At 40.6% G+C, this 13,853-nt stretch overlaps 2 protein-coding genes across 7 annotated transcripts in view; one reads left to right on the forward strand and one right to left on the reverse strand.

Moving 5' to 3' along the window:
- The window catches only part of LOC101466452 (RAC-beta serine/threonine-protein kinase), a 46,947-nt gene that overhangs the window by 22,768 nt on the left and 10,326 nt on the right, over window positions 1-13,853 (forward strand). For all 6 annotated transcript variants that reach the window (XM_024803914.2, XM_024803918.2, XM_024803920.2 and 3 more), the window contains 2 exons: window positions 819-887; window positions 1,029-1,151. In XM_024803914.2, the coding sequence (XP_024659682.1) occupies window positions 819-887; window positions 1,029-1,151 (192 nt within the window). The remainder of the gene's footprint in view (window positions 1-818; window positions 888-1,028; window positions 1,152-13,853) is intronic.
- On the reverse strand, window positions 9,304-12,467 carry LOC112435027 (uncharacterized). Its single transcript, XM_076888939.1, has 5 exons — window positions 10,909-12,467; window positions 10,700-10,811; window positions 10,296-10,384; window positions 10,008-10,180; window positions 9,304-9,844 (listed from the first exon to the last, which is right to left on the reverse strand). The coding sequence occupies exons 2-5, from the start codon at window positions 10,753-10,755 to the stop codon at window positions 9,815-9,817; spliced, it is 348 nt and encodes a 115-aa protein (XP_076745054.1). The 5' UTR covers window positions 10,756-10,811; window positions 10,909-12,467; the 3' UTR covers window positions 9,304-9,814.

Consider the following 13,853-nt stretch of genomic DNA (forward strand, 5'->3'; position numbering starts at 1 on the left):
AACATCACTGCTCTCGAGAAGATCTGCATGGAGGAATGGGCCAAAATACCAGCTACTGTGTGTGCAAACCTGGTAAAGACCTATAGTAAACGTTTGACCTCTGTTATTGCCAACAAAGGTTATGTTACAAAGTATTGAGTTGTATTTTTGTTATTGACCAAATACTTATTTTCCACCTTGATTTACGAATAAATTCTTTACAAATCCTACCATGTGGATTCATGGATTTTTTTTTCACATTCTGTCTCTCACAGTTGAAGTGTACCTCTGGTGCAAATTACTGACCTCTGTCATCATTTTAAGTGGGGGAACTTGCACAATCGGTGGCTGACTAAATACTTTTTTGCCCCACTGTATATATATATGTGTGTATATATGTGTGTATGTGTATCATTTTCTTTCTGCTTGTTTGTATAAGCAAAGTATATTTAGACAAGAATTTACTAGATGAAGCAAAAGTTAAGTGTCTGACATGTTAAAACTGCTCAAATTGGAGATGGTCGAGCAGGAAATGTTGTAAAAGATAGCTGCTTTGAGATAGGATGAGCCTACTAAACTATGACCCGAAACTAGTTGTCATTTCTTAAACGCTATTAAACTCATTACAGTATCTTCACGTTGCAGTCTTCAAATCAGAAGCAAGGGAAAATTGAGTCTTTTAATTGATTTTTGAGGAATCTTAAAAATTCTTAAACCCAATCAAAGGCCTCTTTCTATTTACTTTGTTTGTTTGTTTTTCTCCTGATGGTTAGTAGTTACATAGGGATTCTTCGCTGTATACCTGATATTTTATTTTCATTGTGATAACGTTCTTACAGACACTGAAATATGCCTTCCAAACCCACGATCGACTCTGTTTTGTAATGGAATATGCTAATGGAGGCGAGGTGAGACCCCATATCCTACATCCATAATCAACTCATCAGTCATATGGGATGCACCCAGTTCAAGAGTTAACCATTTACACGTAGACAGATCTTGTGTAACACCAGGTAAGTCCTTGACTCTCTCTGCTCTGTTTTCTTCAGCTCTTCTTCCACCTCTCACGTGAACGAGTCTTCACAGAAGACCGGGCACGTTTCTATGGTGCTGAGATTGTATCAGCACTTGAGTACCTCCATTCACGTGACGTTGTTTACCGTGATTTGAAGGTGAATACGACACACAAATCCATCATTTCATAAATGCCCCGTGTGCAAGTATGACTGCAATCATACTACAAACTGAATCTTAATTTGTTTATAATCACACACCAAGGGAAATGTTGCAAAATTTGAGAGCTTGTAGAATAAAATGTGTTTAGAAAAAAATTTAACTTGTATTTTGAAATTTTCATTATTATTTTGTGCTTTCACAAGTGTGTTAAATTTAGTTACAGAATAAACATGCACAAATAGACTTATATTTGCAAAACCAAAATTTAAATTTCGAATTTAAATTTTACATATATTTTTACAACTTACAACCAAAGCTCTGTGATTGCAACCTCTCAAATTAGTGAATACAACTGCTCAATTGCATCCTCTCGAGTTACAAATTCATGAATTTCCTCGCTTTGACATTGGAAACACGTCTTACAGTAAATGTGTTGTAAAACTCGTACTTGTAGCTAAAGAGGTGTTGGTAGGGCGGACAGAGCGGTCATCCAGTCAAAAGCAGAAGACCAAGAGGTCTCATTTTTCACTGTCCTCTGTATGCCATGCTGGATTCACTACAACAGAACAATTGTAAGTTTCCCTCAAAACTTTGCTTTTGCACATTAACACTGTGAATAATGACAAAATCAACACAAAGGACAAAAATCCTCAATCCTTATGAGGGGCAGCGTCAAGAACAACTTGACGCTGCACCATCGAGAGCATCCTGACCAACTGTATAACAGTCTGGTACGGGAACTGCTCTGCCTCAGACCGGAAGGCGTTGCAGAGGGTCGTGAAAACTGCCCAGCGCATCGCCAGAGCACCACTTCCTGCCATAAAGGACATCTACAGGAAGCGGTGTCTGAAAAGGGCTGGGAAAATCATCAGAGACCCCAGTCACCCATCACATGGACTCTTCACCCTCCTGCCCTCTGGGAGGCGCTACAGGAGCCTCCGGACTAAGACCACCAGGTACCGGAACAGCTTCTTCCCCACAGCTGTCAGACTCCTGAACTCTGCCTCCTGACATCTGACCCACGTTAACACATGGACTGAACATACACACACCCACAATGGACAACTGTACCCTCAAAAACACAATAATAACATGGACTAAACCACCACTCACAACCACTAGCACTTTATATAGCCTCTGTAGGAATTATCCACATATCTCACTTATCTTAACTGCACTACTGTATAGCTCTGTGTAAATAATCATTCTGTACATACGATAATTTTTAATCCTACAACTGTTTACAACTTGCATAGTTCCCATTTCTGTATAACTGTATATCTCAGATTTCTGTAAAGTTATTTATTTCATATTCTGTATAGTTTTTCATATTTATATCCTGTTCATAGCCTGTACATAGCTTGTACTCACTACAGCCTGTACATACTAGAGATGGCACGATACCACTTTTTTATGTCCGATACCGATACCGATATCATAAATTTGGATATCTGCCGATACCGATATGAATCCGATATAGTGTTTTTTAATCAACAAAACTGTTTTTTAAAATATCTTGCTGCATTTTGCAAGTCTGCAAGTTCATACTCAAGTTTAAAACAACAACTACACTAAAGCTATTCTGTTATACCTGTATACAAAAAAAATATTTCATAGTTCAGCAATACTGATCAATCTAATAAACTTAGACCTACACCATCCTCCCTGTTCTGGTATTTTAAAGAGTACTTAGCGTAAATATTAAGCAACCTAACTAATAGGGTTCCAACTCCCAGCAACAACAAAAATAAATAAATAAAAAATAGGGAACCACCCCTCACGCTCCACCTCATGATGCTTAATCGACGTAATCAACCTTAATTTGATGCAGTGTGAAAAAAAAAAATGCACAGAAATCAATTATTTTTCAAGAAATATTAAATAGATTCAACATCTTTCTTCAACAAAATTGCAGACTGCACAGATGGTACCTTCCCAAAGTAAAAAGTACTATAGCTTACTAGGGTATATATATTAGACTTAATAGTCACTATATACAGTAATTGACTTTTATTCATTTTACATCAAATTAAAACTTTGGGTGTCAGATAATTATTTATTAAAAGCTCGACATTTTAAATGAGAATAAGAAAGAAAAGTATGTCTTTGTGCCCCCTTTTCCCAGTTAATGCCCTATCGGCCCCCCTGGCTAAACTTTGCTAGATCCGCCCCTGCACAGTTACCAGCCGTCAGCTACGTAGAAAAAGATCCTGGTGTAGAAAGTAATATTAAATAAATTGTAACAACAGCTTATCAAGCTTAAACGTGCTGCTGTTGTTCAGCCGCTGGTTTCCTCTTTCTGGTGCAAAGTGGACCAAAAACAAACAAGAGAGACAGACTCGCGACAGAAAAGCCGATCAGCTGATCATTTAAGCAGTTTCACGATTGAAGTAGCAGCCAGAGAGCGAGAGGCAGTCGCTCGTTAAGCTTAACGTGGGAATGCTTTACAAACATTCAGAGATGGACTTACACACGTGCTTTACTTCTCTCGGGGATAACTTTGTCGGAGATGAAATGCCAGGTTGCTAGCGAAGCTCCAAATGCTATCCAGACCACCGACAGGTCCTGCATGCCACAGCCGCTCTATCACGTGACGCATACTGCTCCGACTGCTAACGTTCTGAGGCGAGTTACGGCGTGTTGCAAGTTTTGTGAGGTGCTTTCGTGATATTTAATGGATCGGATTACATTTTTTATTTTTCTCCGATATCCGATCCAGTAATTTAGGTCAGTATCGGACCGATACGTAATATCGGATCGGTCCATCTCTAGTACATACTTATAGTTATAGAATATTCACAACATACTTCATACCGTGTACATTATAACATACCATAATAGACCCATTTCTGTAATATACTTACATATCTATATTATTGCTAATATATATTGTAATATATCTATATCACTAAAGCACTTCTGGATGGATGCAAACTGCATTTCGTTGCCCTGTACCTCTGCATGTGCAATGACAATAAAGTTGAATTCTATTCTATTCTAACAAGAATGAATGAGCATTTTGGCTGCCAGAAGTGTTTCTCACTCAGTTTGTCCCAGTAAATCATGACTTTTACTTCATCTTTGAGCCCTCTCTCTGAACCACAGGACTGTCACTCGGGGACATCAGAACATTACACTTTAAATGACAGTATCTTTAAGCTGTTTTATCCATGCATATTAAGCTAAAAGGAATCTATACAAAGTCATTGTTATGCAGCAAATATGTTTGATTGCTAAAGGGTTTTCCCAGTATCTCTTTCATGCTGCTGTCCACCCTTTCAATGGAGTGGATGTTTGCAGGAAGGCTGTATGCTGTTTTTGTATTTGTTGTAATGGACTGGGGAATAGGAGCTATTGTCAGTTCTTTTCCTCGCCTCCTCTCCAAGCAGTCTTAGTCCCTCCAGTCTTAGTCCCTCCCCTTCCTCTAAGGAAGAGACATGAGGAGAGAGAGGAGTCCAGTCAGCCACTGTAGTGATAAGACAGCTTTACTGCATCGTGTTAAATTGATGTCACTTAAAAAAGTGTGTGGCACATTTGCATCATCTGTCTATTGTCTAATTTCCAGAGCACTGCTGTGTCTTCTGATTACTGATAGATGAGCATATCCATTTTTTGGGCACTCTTACAAATGGTGAAGGGTAAAAAGTTAGACTACATACCTAATCATCTTAAATAACTAAGAATACAAATTAATGCTGAATTTAGAAATCTCATTATTTGTGTGTTATTTATTACTTGCAACTTTTTGTAGCTCCTCTTCTATGCATTGCAGATAAAACTTACAAAAGTGTACATCATTACAGTGATGCTGACGGGACTCCTCTGCCCTCCAGATGCATTTTAGGAAATGAGACAACCTGTAAGATGCCAAACTGACTTAATTGTTTCAGTCTCAAGATACAGTAGAGATGAGAGACATAAAATTGAGAAACGTGAAAAGCGCAACCTCTTTGCCTCTATATTATGCAAAAGGATAAGCAAATTGGCTGGGATGCCTTTACAGTAGGTCTCTATTATTGGGTTCTCCTGTCGCAGTTGTCCTCATCAGTAAAATGACATCATACTAGTCAGTCTATGAACCATTAAACATTCATACTAACACTTGTATAATACATTTCTGAATTCAACAGATAAAAGCTTTAAGAACATAACTGACAGATGTTAACTTCTCATTAGAAGTCGACTTGCTTTTTATTAATATAATTTTTTTTTAAAGTAAACTTTGACTGTCAATAGTATTTTATTCTTTTTGTTCAATTTGTTATTCATTATATTCTATTATTTGTCTAAATATCAGCAGACAAATAATCTGCGTCGATGGGATTTTTTTTTCTTCAGTCACAGGACATTAACACAGAAACCATAATATAACTTGTTACGTTATGGTAAATGGCCTGTATTTGTATAGCGCTTTACTTAGTCCCTAAGGACCCCAAAGCGCTTTACACTACATTCAGTCATCCACCTATTCACACACACATCCACACACTGGTGATGACAAGCTACATTGTAGCCACAGCTGCCCTTGGGCGCACTGACAGAGGCGAAGCTGCCAGACACTGGCGCCACCGGGCCCTCTGACTACCACCACTAGGCAACGGGTGAAGTGTCTTGCCCAAGGACACAACGACCGAGACTGTCCGAACCGGCGATTGAACCGGCAACCTTCCAATTACAAGACGAAGCAACAAGCAGGCTGAATTACACCAGAGGAATAGGTTTTTCAATTAAGTTTGTCTTTTTTTAAAAAAGGAAGTCACTGGAGATAAATGAAGGGCAGCAGGTGAATTTAAGGAGCAGGACAGTGCAAGCTGAGTAGATAAAACAGCAGGGATTAAAAGAGTACAGGGACTGGAGCTTGGAAGGTGGTGGGAACAGGACAGTGGGCAAGCAGCTAAGTACTTGGCAATAAATCACGATGATAGTGTCGATGCCGGTCAGTAGATGGCTTATAAGAAAGCTGGGGATTCTGAGAAACAGACAAGCTACAGGTTAGCTACAGGTTAGCAGGTCATCTACTTATCAGAAAGTTGGATATTGGTAAATGGTAAATGGACTGGTTCTTATATAGCGCTTTTCTACATTATCTGAGCACTCAAAGTGCTTTACATGCAAAAAAGCAGCGCACCCATTCATACAAGCACTTTTTTCTACGCTGTTTCTGAGTGCTTTGTATTTAACATTCACATGCAGTCATACTCCAATAGATGCATTGGAGAGCAACATGGGGTTAGTATCTTGCCCAAAGATATTTGGCATGCAGGCTGCAGCGTATCACATGATGGCATACCACAGCATATTAAAGGTCTATTGGAGTCTGGCTCGACACCACACACACACACTAGTGATGGGATTTCCGGCTCTTTTTAGAGAACCGGCTCTTTCGGCTCGACTCACTAAAAAGAGCCGGCTCTTCGGCTCCGAACCGACTCTTCAGGTTGTTTTGTTGCTTTAATTTATTTATTATTAACAATAATATAAAATTATGCTCAAAAGGAATTACTAATGTAAAAAAAAAAAGTTGGTTTTATTTATATATATTTTATATATAAATATATGCAGTGGCCCCTAGAGACAAAGCACGTACAAAATCCAAAAAGCATGTACAAATTCCAAAGCACATACAAACTCCAAAACACATTTCTAGCATTAACTGAACTTCCAAAACAGAGCTACCTAGATCACTTAAATTACACAATTGAAAGCATACAGTATGTGTATGGTTTGTGTATTTATACACAAGCACTCATATATTCAAATAATTTTAAAAAAAAGTTCATTTACCTGTTACTACCACACACCAAATCCAGTCAGTGGTACTTGCTGGCTTGTGTAGCCACTAGGTAACAAAAGCTCAACACTGCGCCTAGCATCCTGGAGCACTTCTGTTGTGTTTTGTACGTGTTTTGGAGTTTTTACGTCAGGCATGTCCAAAGTCCGACAGATTTCAAGTGGCCCACAGCTTCAGTCTAATTATGTATAATTTATGGCTCACTTTCTAAGTCTGAATAAATAAATCATGACTTTAAAGGTGTAATTCCTTTTTTCAGCACATGGTGGCAGCACATTTTTTTTGCTACTTGCACCTGTGCTGCAAGCCCGCCCTTCTCTGCTCATTTCTGCCATGGCGACTGTACAAAAAAGGAGAAAGGTTGATGGTGAGGGCCGCCGCTTTCAGGAGCGGTGGGAATTTTACTGAAATTCGAGGCAATTGTGTTTGCCTGATTTGTAAAGAGACTATTGCCTTGTTCAAGGATTTTAACATCAGGAGACACTACGAGACTAAACATGCTGCAACATTTAACAAGCTAACAGGGAGTGAGCGCGCTGAAAATGTGAAGCAACTCCAAGCTGCTCTAGCTTCGCAACAGCGATTTTTCATGCGGGCCTGTGAGACACATGAAAATATCACGAAAGCCAGCTACGAAGTGGCTATGTTAATAGCTAAACATGGCAAACCTTCCACTGAAGGTACGTTTATCAAAGACTGTGTCATGAAAATGGTGGAGAACATTTGCCCCGAGAAGAAGCAAGAATTTCTGAGTGTTTGCTTGGCACGCAACACTGTGGCATGAAGAGTTGAGGATATATCGTCAGACATTCACAGACAGCTGCGGGACAGAGGAGTGGATTTTGATTATTTCTCATTAGCCTGCGATGAAAGCACCGATGCATCTGACACCACGCAACTACAGATTTTTTTTACGAGGAGTCGACAACAAGATGAACGTGACAGAGGAGCTGCTGGATCTCAAAAGCCTTAAGGGTCAAACCAGAGGAATGGATTTATTCATTTCTGTTTGTGAAGCTGTTGATGATATGAAGCTACCATGGAGTAAAGTTTCTAGGATCATTACTGATGGTGCACCTGCCATGGCTGGTGAGCGAAGCGGATTGTCCACACTGATCTGCAATAAAGTCAGCGAAGAAGCAGGTAACGCTGTTAAACTTCACTGTATCATTCATCAGCAGGCTCTCTGTGCGAAACATCTCAAATTTGATGATGTTATGAAACCAGTAGCAAAGACAATCAACTGTATTCGCTCTAAAGCTCTGTACCACCGACAGTTTCAGCAGTTTCTGCATGACATCCAGGCTGAATATGGTGACGTAACTTATTACAATGATGTGAGGTGGCTAAGTCGGGGGTCTGCACTACAGCGATTATTCTCTCTCAGAGAGGAAATCAGACAGTTTTTAGATGAAAAGGGACAACCAATGGAAGAAATGTCTGATCCTGTATGTCTGGCAAATCTGGCTTTTTTGGTTGACATTACGAAGCATCTGAATGCGCTGAATGTTAATCTTCAAGGAAAAGACGCAGTGGTGAGCCAACTATACGCTTACATCAAGGCCTTTGGAACCAAACTGCAACTTTTTCAAAGACACTTGTCCCTAACAGAGCCCTGTACCACACACTTCCCAACTTTGAAAGAGGTTATTGACAGTTTCCCAGTGGATATTAATGTCCAAATGAAGAGGTGTGCAACAGCTATCGTGTCTCTTTCTGGAGAATTTAACAAACGCTTTCAGGACTTTGCAGCTATTGAAAAAGCTAAGCAAGCCTACCGCAGACATGAGCGAGACAAATAAATATGAAGGCATGCCGGCTCGGACGTCGCCCGGATCAACAAGGTCCGCGTCAGGTGTTGAGGAACCAGGGCACCCTGACGAAAAGTGGGCTACTGGAACAAGAAGGCATCGGTGGGCAAGAGACGAAAACAGGGCGTTGTTGGAATGCTACTACGCAAGTAACCCCGGCGGCAGGGGCTACATGAATAGGATGAGGGACCTATGGATTCTTCGATACCCAACATCCACAATGACGGCGAAACAACTAGTAGCTCAGTGTTCCAACATTTGAAAGAAGGGACTGCTCTCACAGCTAGAGATGGACGAGGTACAACACAAATTCTACGGCAAGGAGGAGTCCCCAGATAGCAAGGAAACATTGAAACAATGTTGAGTCAATATCAGGCTGTGTCATTGAATCAACGTTGAAGTGTGACGTTGACCTGACGTCACTCTTGCACCCTTTTTTAACGTTGAAACAACGTCAGGTTTTGATGTTGAATCAATGTTGAAACCTGACGTTGATTCAACGTTATATTTTCTAATACTGTTGACATTGAAACAATGTCAGATTCTGATATTGAAACACTGTTGAGCTATGGTGTTGATTTTCCACCTCTTTCGCACAGTTGCTTTTTATTAAAACAACAGTTAAATCATGACTGGAAATCTACCTTTCTTTATAGGTATTTTAACCAATACTAAACTACTGCATGTTTCCATCAATACTTCAACCACCTAAACACATAATTGTACTTATTCCTTAAATTGGACACCCTTTATAAAAAAAACCCAAATGTCTCACAATGTATCATGTCAATATTAATATCCTAAAATAAGAAAGCATTGCATGTGATGTAACAGAGAAAAAAAATAAACAAAAAAAGGTCAATAGGCATGTTTCGTTTGCTAAATACTTTATTAAAAGACAGTTTCCTATTTACGTTTATATGATTCACAGAAGTTTGTAATTTTTTGCATGATGTGCGTCCTGCACCACCCAAATGATCTGGGGCGTATCGGAGCCATTTCTGCACTGCTTGTGCAAAGACAAACTCGGACATAGAGTTTGCCCCTAACTGCTGCGTCAGGCTCCAATCAAGGCAAAGCGTCTCACCTATAGACACATTTTAAGAGATGGAATTAGCGTGTCTCATGTCTTAAATGTGTATGCAAGTGCTTGTGTGTTTAATCAACAGGCCGTTGTTATGTATTTAAATCACATCTGACAGCTATTACACTTTATAGTTACAAAGTGTACATAACCTTTATATACTTACCATTGCCTTATTTGCCTCTTGTGATTGAAGAGCTGGCTCTGCATTGTTTAGCTCCTCAATGTTGTGCAAGGGCAAATCCAGAGGCAGTACCCCAGCATCTACCGATTCATTGCAGCCGGTATTGCGGATGGTTCTGACCTCCTCACGGAGTTCGTTAACAGCTCTCGTCAGGTCTGACAGAAAAAGATAATTTTTTTTTTTAAGTATTTAAGAATACAGACAACTTATCAAAAGTTTCCTTGTGTCACACACAGATATGTACAAAGACACTAGACAGTATTTTATTACCTGGTATTTTCACTCGAGGGGCCTGGGGAAACCATTTTTTTGTGGGCTGCTCATCCTCTGAGTCACTATATGTGTACAGGGGATTTGGTCTAAAGAAAAAAAGTTGAAAACGGTCATAAGTAATTACAAATGTGCTTTTGGAATATTTTTTCCTAAAGTTACAGTTTGATTTATAACAACACACACAGGAAACTGAGATGTGCAAGAAGGTACAGTATACAAGGAATTTTTGAAGTGCACAAGTGTACACGGCTTTGCATTTATAAAAAGTTTACAAGCTTCCACTTTTTGGACTATATTATGTGGTGATATTGCAGTATGCAAGCACCACAGATATGTATAAAAGACAAGATCATAAATTCTTAGCAATCAAAGATATGTTTGTGAAATAAAAAAAGTTTTACTTGTGCTTTCTTTTATGACTGGTCTGAGTTTCAGCTTCGGACTGAAGGTCAGACATATCACAGTGTTCACTTAGATATTTCTGAAGACTGCGTTCTGCTTCGTGAAATGTGTCTGGAAGTACAAACACAATGTATGGCCAGACATAAATTAGGACACGAAAAACTTGTTATTGTTACATTTATTCAATACCAATCCAGATGATACCCACCATGGCTTATTAGAAGTCGGACTGGTGCATAGGTGAGTCATGTTGCACCAGGATGAACTCTCCTCTTTACTGCGTCGTGGATCCTGAATGTGTCTCACGGAGGATATGGAGGCCATGACAATTTCTCCCCATTTATCCATGATCTAGGGACTATTTCTGTACCACCAGTGCTAAACTGCACAATGCACCAGTCTTTCATTTTTATCTTTTTTTTAAAATTTGGAGTCCTTTTTTGCCCTGTCTAGGATAAACAGGAAACAGATAATTACAATATATTTCATAGTCACTACAAAACTTGATATATTGATTGAACTAAATAATAAATAATAGCTTAAAATGTATATAGGCAACAATTACAAGCAAACCCGTATATGTAAGCATTTAAACACTGAAGATAATAAAATTAACAGTATTTTGTCTAAGTCTGCCATTGTAGGAATTCATGGCACCGAGACAAAAACTTGGCGCACAGTGTGGCGTCAAAATAGGCGCACACCTTTGACGCTGCGTTTTCTCCGTCTTCCTCGTCCACACGTAAATGCTAAACGCAGTTTACGTGTGGACAAAAGGTGCAAACGCAAGTTAGGTGAGCGTGCAGTGTAAAGTTTGAATTGAGTGCGAATCGAAGCGGGTGCTCACCAATCATTAAAAGTAACAAAGTCATTGAACACATTTATACAGTTACCTTTACGTTTATCAATCATATATCACAGATTTACAATTTTTTGTAGTACTATGCTAAAAAGCAACTACAGAGCGAAAGTCTGGGTCAAGCGCCGAGGCGACGGCAAGAACAAAGGAACCCTCGAAGCGTTAAAGCTAGCTTTGTAAGGGAATATAACAGAAAAGTATGAAACGAAAATGTTTTCTTTGTTGATAGACTTTGTTTGCAGTGCAATTTATTTGTTGCCGGATTGTAAGATGAAAGTAGACACAATTTCGGGCTCCCACATTTTATCCGAAACTTTACATTAACAAGTTTTTTTTTTTTTTTTTTTTTTACTGTTATTCAAATGCAACCGTGGAAATAACGAATAGAACAAAAGTCATTCATTCTTACCTTATACTAATCATGGTGCAGGCCAGTGCAGTGCATGAACTGATGCCTTCTCCGGTCAATTCCGCTGAGAGTAAATCTAATGTCCCGCTCTACTGTACAAGACAATGGTTACCTGGAGGGATGTACCAATGTGATAGGGGTGCTGCGGAATAGTCCAAGTGGTAGCAGCTTTAATTTCCCGCTCAACCATAAATCGATGGTTTTTCAACGTGATTGTTGTCACCTTGTCAACTATAAATAGATCAACAATCAACGATGACAGAACAACAGTGAATCAATGTTATTTCAATGTCAGTGTCAGGTTTCATCAGTATTTCAATGTTGTTTCAACATTGGTTTTGTGTTGACATTTCAATCCTGACGATTCTGATGGTTCAGATGGAAAATCAACATCTGTTCAATGTCTCCTTGCTATCTGGGTCAGGACGCCAGGTCAGGGGGGAGATATCATCACCCCCACCCGAGATTGGGTACATAGCCCCAAGTGCGATAGGAGAAGGATCGTTGAGTGCGAGAGGAACTGACCTGAAAAATAGGATCATGGCCAAGCTTGAAACCTGGATTCCCCGTAGCCGGTTACCAAGATTACGTGAAGTACCCTCAGAAGGTCTGCTAGATGATGTTAATGCAGCACTACGGACAATACCTACAACCACGACTACCGACACTAACAAGCTGATCTACAATATGGCAGCAGTGATCAGTGAGATGCTTGGCTACAAGTTGAACAGCCACAAGGGGCAGTACCCTCCATGGAGGAGGAGGCTAGAGGGCAAGATCAAAGTAGCACGAAGGGAGGTTAGCACACTAACGGAGTTGCAGAAAGGTGCGACAAAGAAGGTGCATAAGAAATACAGCAAGCTGTCCATACCTGAGGCCTTGGCCAAGCAAAGACTCACAGCCTTGGCCAGCCGCTTGAGGAGGTACACCAGAGAGATAGAAGGCAGGAGAATAAACCAGCTGTTCTCCACAGAACCAGCAAAGGTGTACTCTCAGTGGCAAGGGAACAATAATAATAAGAGAACAGCACCACCAAGGCTGGAGGCAGAACAATACTGGAAGAGCATATGGGAGAAGGATGCAACCCATAACGGCAATGCTCAGTGGCTAGTGGATCTGAGGGCAGACCACAGCGACCTCCCTGAACATGGTCCAGTAACCATCACAGTGGCAGATATCCAAGAAAGGGTCTCCAGTATGAAGAGTTGGACAGCACCAGGGCCCGACATGGTTCACGCCTACTGGCTAAAGAAGCTGACTGCACTCCACGAACCTCTGGCAGCACAAATGAACCAGCTGCTAGTTAACGAGAGACACCCGGAATGGCTAACCGAAGGTCGGACAGTCCTGATCCCCAAGGACCCCAAGAAGGGACCGGTCCCCTCCAACTACCGACCAATAACCTGTCTCAGTACTACATGGAAGCTCCTGTCAGGCATCATATCGGCTAAGATGAACAGGCACATGGGTCAATACATGAGCGGGACACAGAAAGGAATTGGCAAGAATACCAGAGGCGCAAAACACCAGCTACCGGTAGACAGAACAGTCAGCCGAGACTGCAAGACCAGACTGACCAACCTGTGCACGGCCTGGATTAATTACAAGAAGGCCTATGACTCAATGCCCCACAGCTGGATACTGGAATGCCTAGAATTGTACAAGATCGATGGGACCCTAAGAGCCTTCATCAGGAACTCGATGGGGATGTGGCGTACAACACTAGAGGCCAACTCCAAGCCCATAGCACAAGTCACCATCAAGTGTGAGATCTACCAAGGAGATGCTCTGTCCCCACTGCTGTTCTGCATAGGCCTGAACCCCCTCAGTGAGATAATTGACAAGACTGGCTACGGATACCGACTACGGAACAGAGCAGTTGTCA

Source organism: Maylandia zebra, linkage group LG10 (assembly GCF_041146795.1).
Source record: "Maylandia zebra isolate NMK-2024a linkage group LG10, Mzebra_GT3a, whole genome shotgun sequence".
NCBI lineage: Eukaryota > Metazoa > Chordata > Actinopteri > Cichliformes > Cichlidae > Maylandia > Maylandia zebra.

Bases quoted from the DNA above. Each gene is read 5' to 3' on its own strand.
- LOC112435027 (XM_076888939.1), bottom strand. From the start codon at position 10,755: ATGTCTGACCTTCAGTCCGAAGCTGAAACTCAGACCAGTCATAAAAGA. The intron at 10,181-10,295 runs GTAATAAAATAC...TTTTTCTGTCAG, and splicing joins CCCTCGAGTGAAAATACCAG to ACCTGACGAGAGCTGTTAAC. The intron at 9,845-10,007 runs GTAAGTATATAA...ATGTGTCTATAG, and splicing joins AAGAGGCAAATAAGGCAATG to GTGAGACGCTTTGCCTTGAT.